A 17,115-nucleotide genomic window follows, 5' to 3' on the forward strand; every position below is an offset into this window, starting at 1 on the left:
TGATATATGGCTTTTAAACCTGTACCTCCTACAGATGTCCCATTCCTGTAACACACAGTGTAGCACTGAGCTTCACTACTTAAGGGAACGACACAAATGAAGCTCCAATTATAGTGCACTACCATCGGGGCTAAACATTACAAGTTACAAGCTACTAGCCAGGCATTAATAGTCACTCCCCCGCCCCCATTCTTCACATATGCACATCACTCCATTTCTTACTCACCAAGAGTCCATTATCACGAGTCCATGGCTACTGAAAGTTAGGAAGCCTGCTAACATGTGTGGTGTGGTGTGTGGTGTGATTTGTTTCTCATTTCAGCCAGAACAAAGAAACATTCGGTAGTTTCCCGGTACCGACAAGAGCAGAGGTCTATCAAACATTTCCTCAAGCAGACTTCCTAACACACATGCTGCAGTCGAAAGCGTTCACTTATTAGCTACACTCGCACCATTATTGCTAGCAAACGCCATTTGTTTGGCCAGGTGATGCCAGCACACCCCACTCTGAAGATTATTCCACCAACGCTGATGTCAGACAATTACATTAATTGCTAAGTGCTCACATCCGAAGCCAGGTATTCCACTAATTCACATCATCTAGCAGGCATGCCAATGAAATTTAAGCAGCATTAGATATTGCTCTCAAATACTGAAGTAAGCAAATTATATTCCAGGTAGCTCAATCAAATGGCAGCTTCTCAGATCATATAGCAGGTATCATCAAATGATCAGCATGTGCTCGGCATTTCCATTAAAGGGTAAGTATTTGCCCCATGTGCCAACCATTGTCAGCAGATACGCAGGCGCTCACACCACACACAGGGTATTGCCAAATGCTAGGTGCTTTTAACCTATCCCAGGCAGGCAGTACTCCCCCACCACTCAAAACTAAAACACCACATAAGCAAAGGTACTTCCTCATGCTTTGGGAGATGCTGTAAACAGGAAGCAACATGTATTTATTTATTGCTTGCTTGTTACATGCTTATACAATAATAATATACTGTTTCAAAGCGCCCACACAAGCCAAGAAGGGAGAGTAGGAAGTACATTACAACAATTACAACAAAAAACTTAAGAGCAGAGGGGGAAGAGGGAGGGGGATGAACCTACTATGCCTTCTGAGTATTCAGAATGTGTGTATTCAGAACATGTATCTGTCGCAAGAAAACTGAGACAAGAAGACCAAACTCAGGCTTGCCTGAAGTGCTGGCCTGACAGACTAGTGTGCACCGGTTTTGTGGGGGCAACGCAAGGGAGTTTTGCGACTCGGTGCACCTGGCGGGCCACATCTGGTAGTTTTGATCATAAGGCTGGCCTAATGATATTTAAAATCCTTCACTCACCACACATTTTTCACACAAAATTACACCCACATCCAAGCACTAGTTTGTTGCAATAAATCATATTTTGCAATTTGTGTTTACGGGACACATTTTTGGTACCTGGTCCTTTTTCTGCTACAGTCCTATCCACAGAGAGACGGGGAAATCTGCTTTATACATAAAAATGAGCGAGAAGCCAGTGTGGTGCTGTTTGCACCCCTTGTACTCATTTGGTCAATACTTGTATCTTTTAGCATACCAATAAAGTGCTTTGTAGATGCATTTAACAGGTAATTCCAGCACAGGACATTTGGCCGAGTTGGACACAGTCCACCCACTGAATGCAGCTTTAACAATTTATGTGCGATCCCACAGAAATACTGTACTGGTAGCCACTGTCCTAACGGTCGGGTCCTGTTCTTGGAACACGCTCCAGCCCTGCACAGTGTAATACCGAGATGAAGAGAGAGGGGCCAGGCGCTAGGGAGGGGCTGTGTCTTTAGCAGGTCCTTTTTTGGAACGGGCGGGCGGGGATGTGTATGTGGTGGCCCAGAAGCCTGTGCCACTCCCTCCCCTCATCTTTTTGTCTGTTCAGCACTGCATGATGACCGCCATGGAGGACACTGAGATCCTGCTCAGCCCTAACAGACACGGAGCGGACAACAACAAAAGTTACATGACAACATTATTTGAAAATGTGATTTTCTGAGAAAAAAAGGAACACACAGATTGGCTGCAGACATTCGCACAGCACTGCACGGACGAGTCCTGTCCTCACCTGAAATCAATGTCAACTTGTCAAGCACAAAATCAATGGTAGTTTGGCAGCGCCCGACACGCGCGCCAGCCTGAGCACATGTTACTGCCTGTCTGCTCCACTTGCCACCTCCTCAACACGTGGCAGACTCGGCACTGGTTGCCCCGCCCTTTCCCCCACCCCATACCCCAGGCTGCGCTTGCGCTGTCTGTAGTGCACTGCTCATCATGCGGTTCGAGCGCTGGGGTAGGGAGCAGCAGTCACTCAGGAGCAGAGGGCACCTGTGGTTTACTTGCCGGACTGGGCGGTGTTGTGCCCCCTAAATGCACACGCAGAAAATATATATCTTGAGCCAGATTACAGAAACTTTGCACTGGTGCAAGTGCAAAGTTGCACGGTATTAGCACTAGGGCAAAGTTTGCCCTGTTTTTTTAAAACAAAGGGACATATTAGAACATGATTGCACCATAACAAGTGCAGTTTGGCATGGTATAAGCACCAAGGCAAAAATTGCCCTTGGGCAAAAAAGATACATTTTGACTGCATTATTGCAACCGGGAAAAGTCTGCCCTAGTACTAATACGGAATGGTATTAGCACTAGGGAAAACTTTGGACTGGTAAAAAAACCTCATTGAAAACGCATCTTTTTTGCACTATGGCAATTTTTGCCCAGGTTCTCAAACCATGAAAAATTGCACTTGTCATGGTGCAATAGTTTTCTAATATGTCCCTGTGTTTTTTAAAAATGGGTCAAACTTTTCCCTTGTGCTAATGCCGTGCAATATTTGCACTGGTGTACAGTTTCCTTGTGCTAATGCCGTGCAATATTTGCACTGGTGTACAGTTTCTGTAATCTGGCCCCTGGCAGGCAGCGCAGCACTGGCACAGGGGAAGCCTTAACAGTTGGAAAGACCCTTGCCTTTCCCTCGCCTCGCTTTTCATTGTGGGGGGGATAAATGACATCATACCCCCCCACTTAAAATAGTGCGGGCGATTTGTCCCTCCTGCCCCTCCACCCCTGTTTCCGACGCCCATGTACACGGAGGTGGAAGCGTCTGACTTGATGGGCATAGTACGACTACCAAGTCTATCAGGGACTCAAAGAGAGGAGCTGGATGCACCGACAGAGGAGGCAGAGATACGTAGTGCTTTGCGTGCTATGCAAAAGAATAAATCACTGGGGATAGATGGGTTTCCAGTAGAGTTTTACAGTATGTAGGCCGATCTATTGGTCACACAGCTGAAGCGTGTGGGAGGTGCTGATCATGGTACTGCTGAAGGCCAGGAAAGATCTTTATCATACCGGCAGATTTAATTGGTTAATGTTGACGCAAAGATATCGGGTAAGGATCTTGCATGACAACAGGCAGTGTTGGTACCTGGCTTAGTGCATCCAGATCAGTGTGGGTTCGTGGAAGGGGGGGCTGAGTAGATATGTCAATAAATCGAAAACAGTTGCACTATTTTATGGAACAGGTACAACAGACCAAGAAGGAGTTTGCGTTACTAGCTATAGATTCAGTCAAGGTGATTGATTCTCTGGAATGGGAATGGATTTTCAAAGTACTAGGGACATTTGGATGGGAACTTGGCATACTGGGGTGAATAAAGCTATTGTACAAGAATCCAATGATGAGTGAAGATAGGGGGAAGGTCTCTTCACGCTGGATATTGGAGAGGGGTATGGGAAAGGGATGCCCAATATCCCTGATACTATTTGCAATGGCACTAGAACCGCCAGCTAGATATTATAGACAGTATATCACTGAAACAGGGATTTGGGTATGTGGAATACCTCATAACATATCCTTGTACGCAGATGACATTTTAATATATGTTAGTAATCCTTTAGCGAATGCCCAGATTATATTGCAAGTGTTAAGTAATTCCTGATTGTCGAGGTTCTTAGTGATTAATGTTTCTGTTGGCAGGACTGTGGATAGACAAAGAGGCATGCTTCCTAGTTGGGCGATACCAGGCAAACTTAAGTCTTTCCATTACTTAGATATACAAATATTCCATGATATGGAGGAGACGTTTATGTACAACACAGGAAAAACATTGTCAGAATGGGGGACGCAGTAGACTTTTGGAAGGGATTACCATTGTCATTAATGGGAAAAATAGCTTTGTGTAAAATGGTGGTCCTTCCGAGATTATTGTACCATTTTGTCAACATTCCATACATGATAAAAAGGTATTCTTCAAAATGTTGGAGGCAGAGATAGGGGAGATGCTGTGGGGCGCAAGTAGGCATAAGGGTGGTCTTGGAGGCACTTCGACATCTGATCTCGGAAGGGGGATTGTCTCTTCTGTATTTAGAATTGTACTGTATGGCATCCCAACTGCAGGCAGTGGTCTGGTGGGAGGATACCCCAGAGGGGGATGTGAGGCAGTTATTTGTTTCCCTCCGGAGACATAGACAATGTATTGAGTTGCTATGGACCAACAGCATCTAAAGTGATGGAAAACATATACAGAGTTCAGAAAGAGGTATGGGGTAGACTCTCACGTAAGATTCAAACCGATGCAATGTATAATCCAGACCTTCCCCTTGGATTCAACATGAAACTATGGAAATCATGGAAGAGCACGGATGTATTGAGATTATGCGCTCAAGGTTGTGGGAGGATAGGAATCTTCTCAGAAGGACAATTACTCTCTTTTGAACAGTGGAGAGATAAATACAATATGCAGAAGGGTTCCTTTCGGACATATGCACGAGCAGTGAAGAGGTTGGTGGGATTGTGGGGAGACATCCCAGAGAAACCAGATTCAATATTGCATATGTTGTCGACGAATTAGAGAAGGGGCTGGAGCTATGTCGCAATCGTAAAAAGGGGTTCAAAGAGCGGTTGCTGCGGAGGCAACTAGGCATCAAGGCCAAGTGGGAAAAAGATGTTCGGTTTGCGATATCGGAGCAAACATGGTTTGAATATGTGAAAAGGGTATCAAAGAATGCACTGTTCCGATTGATACAGTTCAATTATTTAGATAGGGTGTATATGACCCAGTTGAGATTAGATGCCATTAACCGCCAGGTGTCGTATTTTTGTCTGCGATATGAGGAGGGCTCGGCAGGGTTTTGGCACATGATTTGGAAGTACTCAGTGATCGCCAAGTATTGGGAAGAGGTGCTGATCAAGATCAACTCTTTAGTGCCATGGATCCTATGAATGTACACCGTCTGTCTGTGGGAACTGGTACCAGGAAAAAGGATAAAACAAAGAAAAACATGGCACAATTTTTGCTGATTCTAGCTAAAAGACCAGTGACTATTGCATGGAAAAGTTCAAAGGGCCCAGCGATACAGCAATGAATCAGGGATGTTCAGAGATGGGGCCTGGCCAAATCGGTAATTCTACCGAAACAGGGGGTGGGGGGAGGGTGTGGATGGAGAGGGCAGGGAAGTAGATTGGGGACAAATGCTTAACTAGTTAATGGCAACTCCAGACCTGAGAGCACCTCGAAAAAGAGGAACCGGAAGTGGGTGGTTATGCAACAAAAGGGAACAGATTGGAATCGGGGATTGGGTTAGAGGGGATGTTGGACGTTGGGAGAAAGGAAGACTGGGACAAAAGGGAGGGAATGAGTGAGTGGAATTGGCAACAGACATGGAAGCTGGAAGAACAGAGTATGAGGATGGGGTTGAATTGGGGAGGGAATTGTAAAGCGGTCTGGTTCTTTTAATTTTGCATTTGTACTGTTTGTGAGCACAAAATATACCACATAGTTGATTCATACATTTAGATTTGTACCATCTTGTCGGGTGTTGCACCACAATACTTCAATACGGCAGGATGGCAAAAATATTTATCAACTACATAGATCATTAAACAACCATGCCATCAGTAAACGTAGAAACTTACAATCATCAATGGCCATTCTGAAGCAGAGATAAATCCATCAGGACCTGGCATCGAGATTGACACTGCAAAATACAACAAAGGGATGACTTTAAAATGCAGGCAATCGGAAGAGACAAGCCTAACAAGAGCTGATCAAACAAAACACTTTTAGTTGGGCATGGATTTCAAATATCGTTTTTATAGCAGATGTTAAGTACAAAGTCGCCCTATATTAATCACTGAAACATGTGTAATCCGACCACATTTGCAAGCCTTCATGCAGCTCATCTTCCCACCTACAGCACCAACACCAAATTAGCAAAATAAGCATTAGCAAAACCAATAGTTTTTTTTTTTTTTTTTTTTTTAATCGGTCTTCGTGTACTTTTGTGGATAGTATGATGAATCTTGTGATGTTGTCCCTTCTCCCTGGGGAGTGGGAGGGGAGACCCTTTCCGTGAGGCCAGGGATGTGAGGCTGCTATTAAACAGTCCCCATGGGGGTGTGGTACTCAGCAGGTGGATCTCAAGGGGGCGGGGGTATTCCACCTCTGTGATACAGGGAGGACATTGTGGGTTAATGCAGTATAAGGCATCCTCACCCACCTTTCTTCCCTCACCTTCCTTTCTTTCTTCTGTTCACACAAGTTGCCCCATGTACTTTTGCTACAGCAATAGCAGACTAGTACACTTGAAAGAGGAATATCAGGACTCGCTCCACTGAACTTTTGAAAGCTTTTTCAGAACAAAATAGGCTGGACAAAAAATAATGTACACCTTATCCCACCAACACCTCTAAGAAAACAAAATCACTTTGATTAACTATTGTTCTATTTGTGAATATCACTATTTTTATTACGTTTTAATAAACATGTAACCGTTTCTGTAAAAATAAGTAATGTGTCATAGAAGCATAATAAGTTGGTTACAGAAAAATATTTCAGGGCTTTGGACAACAAATAAATTCTATAGAAATTACCCTATATGCTATAATTTACCACTGGCAAGTAGCTTTGTGTCCATTCAAAATCTTTGTTTATATGTTTTTAGAAAGCAAAACATTGCAGTTACAGTTATGGGGGTACTGTGAACAATTTCAAGTTATACATGGAGGAGACAGCAGGGGCAAATTAAGTGGCAGTAATCTGTCTACAATAGGAGTGCAAGCCCCTGAATCCTGAACTTGAAAGTGAACCTGGGCCCAGGTAAGAATGCTCTCAAGGCTCTATTTGTAAAATGAGCTGAAAATGGTGGGTGCCGTCCAGGTGGAAACGGAAACCCCAAACACGAAAAAAGGCGCCTGTACAGTGTTGCGTCATATTTCATTATGGAACTTAAGAGATTGGAATACCGCTTGCCAGTGATTTCCAAGCTTTGCTGCAACAACATATTCAGTTTAATCAAGTGCTGATTGCTTCAATCTCCTCTCGGTTGCCATATAGGACTCCTGGGTGTACTCGTTTCCCCCAAGAACGCGAGGCCGCGCTGCAATTGCTCCCTCCAACCACAGTACAGACTGCTGTGCCAAGTACTTTTCCCCTGCATGGCTGGAGCACAATAGTTGAAAATCTACGGCTTCCAGAGATCGGAAGGCTACACTGCATTACATCCATGCACCTCCAGGCGTTGATATCTGTTCATTCCTTCTTATGGTAAAGAAACCTCTCAATAAACGCCCTCACCGTGATCACAAAGATGCAGTGTCATTAATCCTTTATCTCCAATTGCGGAATGCTTTTCTTTCTTCCCGATGTAACCTGAGCTCACACCACATCCTTGGCAACAATCACAAGTGCACGCGGTTATGAGGACTACAGCTACTAATACTGTTTTTCTTTGCTTTCCTCCTCATACAACAGAGGAGCTAATGGGCCTTTGCCCTTGTTAGTAAGGCAGCATTGCAGGAAGACCTCCATCTACCAGTGCTGGTTTGATTCACATTCCTCCCCAATTTAACCACAATCACATTTAACACAGGGAATAACAATCCACCTACTCAAACACCCTCTTAAGGCAACAGCGGTCATAGTATGTTTTAAATACCCAAAAGCCCTTTTGAGGATGAAAACAGCTGTGAAATCTTAGTACTGTTCACCTGTCTAATTCAACTATTACTTTTATATTTTTGGAAGGTTTTATGAAGATTGTATTCCACTTCAGCTTAATTTAGCCAATAGTGTGTTCCATGTCAACGCTATGCTATGTATTCATAACTACATCACATGTAATTACTAATTTGCTAAAATATTTATGTGGGGAAGTGATTGCTGTCCCTTAAAAGCACCACGTGTCCCCGGATTTCTTTTGTTTAAATGGTACAGCTGAAGTCCTGCCTCAATTGAAGGAAATGTTTTGTTTGTTTCGGTGACTGCTCTTCCGAGAATGACAAACATGTGTAGGTTGAAGATCCATTAACCTATTGTAATGACCTAAAGAACGCACCCCTTTTGGACTTCCTGGTCCTTGTCTCAACGGGGCTTACACTCCCTGGTACATGGCCGTCCAGTCTGAAACACCTTCCCCGCTCTACACATTGGACGTAGCGTGTTCTACTAATAGACCACGCCCCCCGCGGCTCTGCGCGTCTCAATGCTATAGCGAAGTAGCGACCAGACATGTGCTCTGTAGCTCGCGGTATTGTTTCCCTGATTCTGTCCCTACCAACTCCATTCCTAGTCCCTCTCCTTTCTTTCTTACTGAACTCGTGTGCTGTGTAGTGCACTTTCTTAATTTCCCTGATTCCTGGATCATTGCATCCCGGAACTTTGAACGCACGCTGGAGTCGGAAGAGACTTGTGCAGCCTTATTCAAGACGCGATCCGTCCGCAAGAAGGCATCGACCAAGAAATCCAGCAAAGATCGGACTCAGGGGAGAAGGGGGGGGGAACTCCTTGACACCTATTGTAATTGCAGTCCCGCTTTGCTTGCTCTTTAATAAAACAAGTAGACACACTCTGCACTTTATTGTAAATCTGGAGTGTCTTGAAGAAATCAATCATACTCTCAAGCGATGCATCTGGCCCACAAGCAGTATTTAGTGAACCATTAAATTACACTATCTGGCAAAAGAAATTGTAAGTAAAAAGGTCCTCTATCATAATGCAGTGCTTCAGTCACTGAGTGTCGAGTGTCCCAGACCAAAAGGGCACATGGAACAGTAACGGCAAAAGACACATGTACTCCTAAATAATAGTATTTTGTAGACCTCTCCCGCAATTTCATAGCAATGGTAGACGTACAAAGCAGTGTGTGCATGTAGAGATTTCATGTAAATGCTGTGACCGCATATGTTTGCTGCTGAAAGCTGCAATAACTGCATGCCTCCCATTTTCTTAAGACCCTACCTGTTAATTACCATTCATGAACTTCTATGCTGGATCATAATAGAGTAACTCGACCAAAGACATAACTGCTTTTCTCAAAATGAGTCTGCGATTAAATAGGAAGCACTCCCCAATAATGAGGTTTGCTTAGTTGAGCAGTCACCCACTTGATATTACGCACTGGCTTATCTTTAAGAGTGGTTTGCTAAATGCACAATAGCACATTGCCAATTCACATACCAGTTAAATTCCAGTTCTCCTTCTCTTCGGTATTAAAAGAAATAATAAAGATATATGGGCCATCCTCCCAAGTCCTTGTGACAAGATTGAACTGCAAAAAAAAAAGACAATTGGGGGAAAAATATCAAAAAACATACACAAGGGAGAACAACTTACATCCACTCTCTTTTCTTTTGATACTTCTCACTAGCATATGCTGGAAAAGTGTCATTCAGGTTTAAACAGTAATACAGTATGTGCTCCATGTATTATATAGAGAATAACCAACTCTTACAAGATGCTCAATATTTAGAAGCGTAAAACATCTGCTTTACTGAAATGCAGCGCACCCTAAACCCGCCTTAAATAAAATAACATGAAATGTTAACAGGTTAAAAAAGAAGAAAATGCATCTTGAATGCCGCACCACGACCCAAAGTGTGCACTATAAACAAGTCATAAATCAATTTATCAAAAGCACAAGTGCTGTACAGATCACCATTGACAACAGCATAAATAATAAAAAAAATGCAAAACCCGTCCATCTTATTTGACTGAGAGAAGCATTGGCCTGAAGTAGAAAAACAATGTTTCTTCTGGGCAAAACAAGGTCTACATATTTATAGAGGAGACCCAGAACTCTGTATTGCTTCTAGGAGCTAAGCAGAAAGTAAGTAGAACAGGGCTTACAGCCTTTGGCCACACAGGATGCCGCATCTATACAAGAAGAAGCTGGTGCTACAACTTTGCAGCTTGTGGTTTGACAAAGCATCACATTGTTACCTCATGGAGTTGATGAGAAACAGGTGGCGAGCAGAAAAGCAGAATTACAACATGGAGTAGGTGTGGTGTTATGCAAGTATAACCAACATCATGGAGCTTGCACAGCATAATTGTATCTTACAGCATGACTAGTAGTGTGCAATGTTTGCAGATCATGGGATTATGCGTGGGCCTTGTGTCAAAGTCACACTAGAAAGTAGCTAGGTGCATCTGTCCCTGGAGACCTTAGAGGCCAGGGACCGCTGCCCATACCACAATGCTGGTCCCAGATGGTATACAAGGGAACCCACATCTCTAGCCTTTGTCACACCACACTGAGCCAGAGTGAACCCCCGCCATGGTGCGATGGTATAAAGATGTAGTAGGCATTGAGAAGATCAAGAAATTATGGCTATTGGGAGTGAGATTCCAAAGCCCCTGTTTGCAGGACTCCGAGTCCCATATCGCATCAAACAAAAAGTCAATCAAATGAAATAAACTAATTTTGAACATGAGTCATGTAACATACTGCAAAACATCCCTATGCTGGCAAGGTGGAGCTTGCAGTTTGACATTCATGGAAAGGAAACGCAGGTACCTCAAAGCACAGCAGGAGTAAACACTGAGGAGACAACACTGTTGGACTCCAAGATTGCAGAGCGCCCTTTCAAGTTCTCTGTGTAGGGGGGTATGGATGGGGGAGTAAGAAGCATTTCTAATCCAATTAGGCATCAGCCAATCAGAGGATCCGCTCCAGATTTCTGGAGGCGGGCCACAGATTTCCCCCCCACCCATACCCAATGGTCTCATTTACCATCTGGTGTGAGATATCTTGAGCCTGATCAAAACAGTAGTGTGGCAGTTTTGAGTTGAATTGTGAACGAATTGAGATGAGAAATGAGGGGCACAAGGATAGAGTAGTGCAAGCGAAAGACAGGAAAAGAGGAGGTGGAACAACAAGAGAGGAGAAGAGTAATCTAATTGAAACAAAGTAGCCTTCCAGTCTTCATAGTGTGTTCCTCTTAAGTTTATTAGCATCTTCTTAGGTTACATCAACTTGACTTCTAAGGAACAGTTACTTAAGACAGACAGAACAAACACTGACACCCATCACCCAAGTAGGACTCTCTCTAACTGCCTGGGCTAGGAACTCTCATCACCAACATTCTCTCATCCACGCAATACCATTCTACATGTCATCACAGCATCCGCCTACACTCACAAGCAGAATACAACACATCTCCCTTTGTTCCGGAGACACTACATACACATAAAGCACACAAAGTACGTCACAACACATCTCCCTTTCCACCACAAACATCACATGCACACACTCACCACAACGGTGCCCCTTAGAAGAGATGTGCTACTCTGAATAAACAACTGAGGAAGGCATGACCCCCCCCCTTTATCACTTTGGAGGGAACTACCAATCCCAACATCTCATCAATGGCGGCAGCCATGACCCCCCGTTTACACTTGCGCGAGGCATGACCATACCCTTCTGCTTCTATGGGAACTACGAATCCCAACTTCTAATCTGGTGGTAGGCATGACCTCCCTTTACCACTTACGGGAGGCATGACCATCCCTATCTGCTTCTATGGGACTAGACATCCAGACTCCTTATCTCCAATAGAAGGCATGACCTCCCATTGCCTTCACATTGGAGGGAGGTACGACCAACCCCATCTACTTCTATAGTAACTAACAACCCCAACCTTAACTCAAGCGGGAGGCATGACCAGCATGACAGCCCTGATACCTTGGTGGGAAATAACCATCCCTACCACTAAATTCTGTGGAAAGCGTCACCTCCCGGAGGCGTGACCTCTTTATCTACCTAGGAGGAAAACTCACTATTTCCAACCTAAAGTGCAGACAGGAGTCACTATCTCCCTGTCTGGCTAGGTGGAGACTCACCATCCCTACTACTAAATACTAATGGGAGTCATGTCCTCCCTAATACATTGGAGGCTACTCAATCGGAAAACTGTAGATTCCCTACTTGTTGACGTTAGCAGGAGGCATGACGCCCCCTGTTAAAAACGATGGCAGGCATGACCTCCCTACATTCGGACAGGGTTGCCCTGTTATGGCACACTCATACCACTCATTTACATCATGAAAACTTCTCAACATTTTACCACACAAGAAAAACTACAAAAGTTGCAGGTTTTAAATCATAACTTTACTTGTTGCACTGACGCAACCAGCCCTACAAATCCTTGTTGCAATGAAGTCACCTAATACTGCAAATCCTCGCATCTTACAACTTCACACATAAATTGCGCACATTGTTGTCAGTACTTATAATGTAGCCCACAAATTATACGCTAAGAGTCCGTGGGAATTCCACTGCCACCTGCAATTCCTCGAATTATATTATACTAGCCCGATATAGCAACTTCATGCTCCACTCTTCATAACACACACACTTCCATCTTACTGTCGTCAACGCGTAGCTAAATTACTATTTAACACAGATACTCATTGGGCACATGACATATGCGTCACTGCAGTTCTCCTCTGTCCACATACCAAGACTGACCAGATATTCACTTGCATACAGCGAGTCTTGCGTAACGTGTGCACAATAGGCCACTTTGAAACCATTGCTGAATACGCTTCCCCCTGGGGCATCACGTCAGTATTTCTGCGCTTCCCTTCTTATGCAGGGCTTTGACACTTAAGTCACCACTGGTCTTATTGCAGCTTCTATTTTCTTCGCCCTAGACATATGAGCTGGGATTCTAACTATGGCAGGCATCAATTCTCCACCCCGCTTTGGTTGAGCTGTACTTCAGAAATGATGCAGTCCATTACATAATCATCCTTCTCTTCCAGCCTATGGACATGGGTGTGATCTTAGGGTCTTCTTCTTGAGATCCCACTGTTACTTTTGGGGACACCTCCTGCTTCCACTTTACCCCTCTAGGCTCACCCCTTTAAACTTTAACTCTAGGCTTTCCCCTTCTGGAGCACATCTGAAGACTTCTTTCTTCAGGGCTCCCCTTCTCTTCAGTACTATGGGGCCAACGGTCTCCCCCTTTATTGCCCTGGGTGATGAGAACTTACTTGTTTTGGGTGCAGTGTGTTCCTCTTCTTTCTTGCTGCACCCCCCACAGCAGCCTGGTAACGTAATCTTATTTCGCTTGCTATGTAGGTTCTTTCGCTTCCTGAAGGACATCCTCATCGCCAATGAAATTTTGTGAAGTGCTTCTCTTTGTATGTATGAGCTGAGAGAATGTTGATGTGCTGCAGTGGAATGTTTGGTTATGTATGTTGTGTCAATGTTCCACCCTGGGTCAGTTGGAAGAAGCTAGCCTGCGTGACGGGACCCAGTGGTTTGCTCTGTATAATCTTTTTTTTTGTTGAAATTTGGTTTTATTGGTGTTTTACAATTATGACAGTTCAAAAAATAATGCAAACATTGCTATATATCAAAGTGAGGTCACAAATTACCCCCCCACCCCACCTCCCACTAGCCGCCCCCATACCTCGATTCCAAGCCATGGTTTAATGGTCGATAACAACAGGGTCCAGCACATCATCTGAAGATGCAATGCGAGCATAGGGTTGCTTCCGAAAGAAAGCCGGTGCTCGAAAAACAAGTCACATTTCCTGTAACAATCGATCTCTTCCCACTCCAAGACGGTTGCCCCAATAGCATTGTTCCCATCAAGAGGAACGTCTGAGCTGATTACTTATGCCTCAGGCTATTTTCCCATATTTATCAAAAAATGGCAGCCATAGGGCCTCGATGTTAGATTTGGATTCATCGATCAGGTGGGTTAGATACTCCATATCATAGATTGCCTGTGTTTTCGCTACCCACTCCCCCTCCCCAGGAGGTCGGGGTGATTTCCATTTTTGGGCCCAGCAGCATCTACCCGCGACTAGCATGACCTGCAACATGTGGTCGTGTTTCACCTTGGGGCCCCCCTCAACCTTAATACCGAACAACACCAGCCAGGGGGACAGAGTTCTCACCATTCCGTCTACTCCTCTTATCCATGACAGGACCTCAACTCCAGTAGGTCTGTGCCACCTGGCACTTCCACCACATATGGACATAATCCCCCTTTTCAACGTGGCATTTCCAGGAGTGGGGGTTGTAACCTTTTCTCATTCTGGCTATCCTCTGTGGGGGGTAGTGCCATCTGTGTATCAACTTCAGGGCCTGGTGGCGGTATTGGGGTGCAGTTGTGAATCGGTGTGCCTGCCTACAAATCTTGGTCCATCTTTTTTCCGTTATGGGGGTGCCTAAGTCCTTCCCCCATTGTACTTGGGAAGATGAGGGTCCCGTGGGGTAGAGAACAACAAAAAGCTATAAAGCCGCGATATCACCCCCTTGGTACCTTTGTGTGTTATGAGGAATTTCTCAAAATCGGTTAGGTCCAGCCTAAGTGTGTCACCCCATCTGCTCTCGGTAAGGGCACCCTTAAACTGCAGGCATCGAAAGGGGGAGAGGTTAGGGAGGCCCAGGGCGTCCTTCAGGTCACCTAGAGATATAAACACCCCATCCACCCAAAGCTGTCCGGCCCTACAAAGACCCACGTCGTACCATTGCTGGAAGGCTAGTGGTTTGTTGATCCCTTCCCAAAGTGGCGGAGCCCAGATGCAGCTCAAAGGTGAGGGCCAAGTTGTGAGCCATCTTAGGTAACCCCTTTCCATCCAAATAGACCACAGCACTCCCAACACTGGATGTTTTAAAACCCTTCTCGGAATAGATGTCTTGGGGACCCATAGCCACTCCTCCAATGTGACCGCGAGAAGAGTGTGTTATCCAATGTTACCCATTGTTTCTTTGGGCCAGTCGTCAAATGATCAACAAGGACGCGCAATTGTGACGCCTTATAATAAGTGTTTAGATCTGGGAAATTAACTCCACCGTCATCCTTGGGTCTTATGAGAGTGTCATAAGCAATCTTGTGGGATTTACCGGCCCATAGATAGCAGAGAAGGGCCCGCTTGATCTCTAGGAGAAATGAGTTCGGTATCTGGGTGGGCAGCATTTGAAACAGATAAGAATTTCGGGAGGATTACCATTTTGATGGAGTTGAGGCGAGCCATCCATGAGAGGCTGGATTTTGACCAGCGTCCCAGGTCGTGTTTGATCGACCTCCATAGGGCCGGGTAGTTTACCTTAAAGAGATCCTCTAGGTGTGATGGAATTTGGATCCCCAGGTGAGAGAGACCCTCTTTTTGTTTACAGAACAGAAGGTTATCGATGTATTGTCTCTCGGTCTCGTTGAGCTGGCCTGCCGGGAAAGCCACTGATTTATCTACGTTGACCTTATAGCCTGCCAGGGAACCATATCGCTCTAGACTATTCAACACCTATGGGACTGATTGGGATGGTTTAGAGAGGTACAGGAGGACATCGTCGGCAAACAGGGTTATTTTGTAGTCAGTTCCCCCTATTTTAACACCCTGGATCTGATTGTTAGTCCTGATTGCTATAGCCCAAGGTTCCATCACCAGGGCGTATATGAGGGGAGACAGTGGGCATCCCAGTCTTGTGCCTCTCTCTAAAGGAAAGGACTCCGACTCTCCTCCATTGACCACCACTTTAGCGGAAGGGCGGGAGTAAAGGGCCGTCATCCAACCCCGCCACCTGGGTCCCATCCCCAAGGACGACAGAACCCCCTCCATGAAGGCCCAGCTCACCCTGTCAAACGCCTTCTCCACGTCTAGAGACAGGAGAAGGGCACCGTCAGATTTCACTCCATTTGAGCTCAGTATGTGCAGGGTTTTGCGCATGCTGGCTGCTCCTTGTCTATTTACTACAAAGCCTACCTGATAGGGATGGATCAGTCGGGGGAGACACCTTTCTAGACTTGTCGCCAGGATCCTGGTGAAGATCTTGGCATCTGTGTTCAGGAGCGAGATGGGCCTATATGAGCCACACTCTGCTGGGTCTCTGCCCGGTTTAGGGATAACTGTGATTATGGCCTGCAGGAATGTCGGTGGAATGGTTTCTAAGGTTTTGATTTGGTTGAATAATTTGGTCAATGGTTGGGTTAGTTCGGACTGCAATTGTTTATAGAAATCCGCTGTGTACCCATCTTCCCCCGGGGTCTTGCCTATTGTAAGCTTTTTGATGGCCTCTTCCACCTCCTCCTCTGTTATCTCCTTGTCTAGGGTCTCCCTCTCTAGGTCTGAGCTTGGGTGGGGGGTAGTCTTCAAGATATTTTCGAATTTCATCCGGTGATTCACCCTCTTGTTGTGTAGAGTGATTCACCCTCTTAGTGTAGAGGGCCCTTTAGAAGGCCGCGAATGATTCGGCTATGTGTTCAGTTTTTATCTGGGCGTTACCTGCCCCGTCCTTGACCTTTTCTATGCGTCTGCCCGCCCTGTTTCCCCTCAGCCTATGTGCCAGAAGAGTTCCAACCCTGTCGCCCCTCTCATAATATCTCTGCTTCGTGTATCTCATTTTTTTAACTACCTCTCCAATCAGGATTGTATGCAGAGCTTGTCTCTTCTCTCTCATTTCACTCAGGAGGTTTTTGCGGTCTATGTTTCCCTTGGTGAGCTGTGCCCTCATGGCACGCAGGTCTTCACGGATTATGGATTCTATCAGGGCCCTCTCTCGCTTCTTGCTCGAACCCTCTGCGATGAGGAGACCCCTGAAAGTGGCCTTCGCTGCCTCCCAAACTGTAACCATTGGGACTTCCCCAATGGTTCTATTTCGTTCCTACAGAATTCCCTAAACACCTGGTCCCTCATGAGGGTATCGTTACAGCGTCACCTACGTGATTTCACGGAGGCTTGCAGTCGCCATTCCATAACGAGGAGTTCATGATCTGACCAGGTCACAGATTAAACCGTGGGGTTTCCAACCTCTCCCCCTCCCTCCTCCGACACCAGCAGCA

The 17,115-nt window shown here is 45.4% G+C and overlaps 1 protein-coding gene across 3 annotated transcripts in view; it reads right to left on the reverse strand.

The window, feature by feature from the left end:
* The window catches only part of TMEM87B (transmembrane protein 87B), a 919,680-nt gene that overhangs the window by 564,232 nt on the left and 338,333 nt on the right, over nt 1–17,115 (reverse strand). For all 3 annotated transcript variants that reach the window (XM_069607836.1, XM_069607835.1, XM_069607834.1), the window contains 2 exons: nt 9,497–9,587; nt 5,956–6,017 (listed from right to left, as the gene is read on the reverse strand). In XM_069607836.1, coding sequence (XP_069463937.1) covers nt 5,956–6,017; nt 9,497–9,587 — 153 coding nt within the window. The remainder of the gene's footprint in view (nt 1–5,955; nt 6,018–9,496; nt 9,588–17,115) is intronic.

The sequence above is a fragment of the Ambystoma mexicanum genome, chromosome 4q, assembly GCF_040938575.1.
Source record: "Ambystoma mexicanum isolate Mex_15411 chromosome 4q, UKY_AmexF1_1, whole genome shotgun sequence".
Taxonomy (NCBI): domain Eukaryota; kingdom Metazoa; phylum Chordata; class Amphibia; order Caudata; family Ambystomatidae; genus Ambystoma; species Ambystoma mexicanum.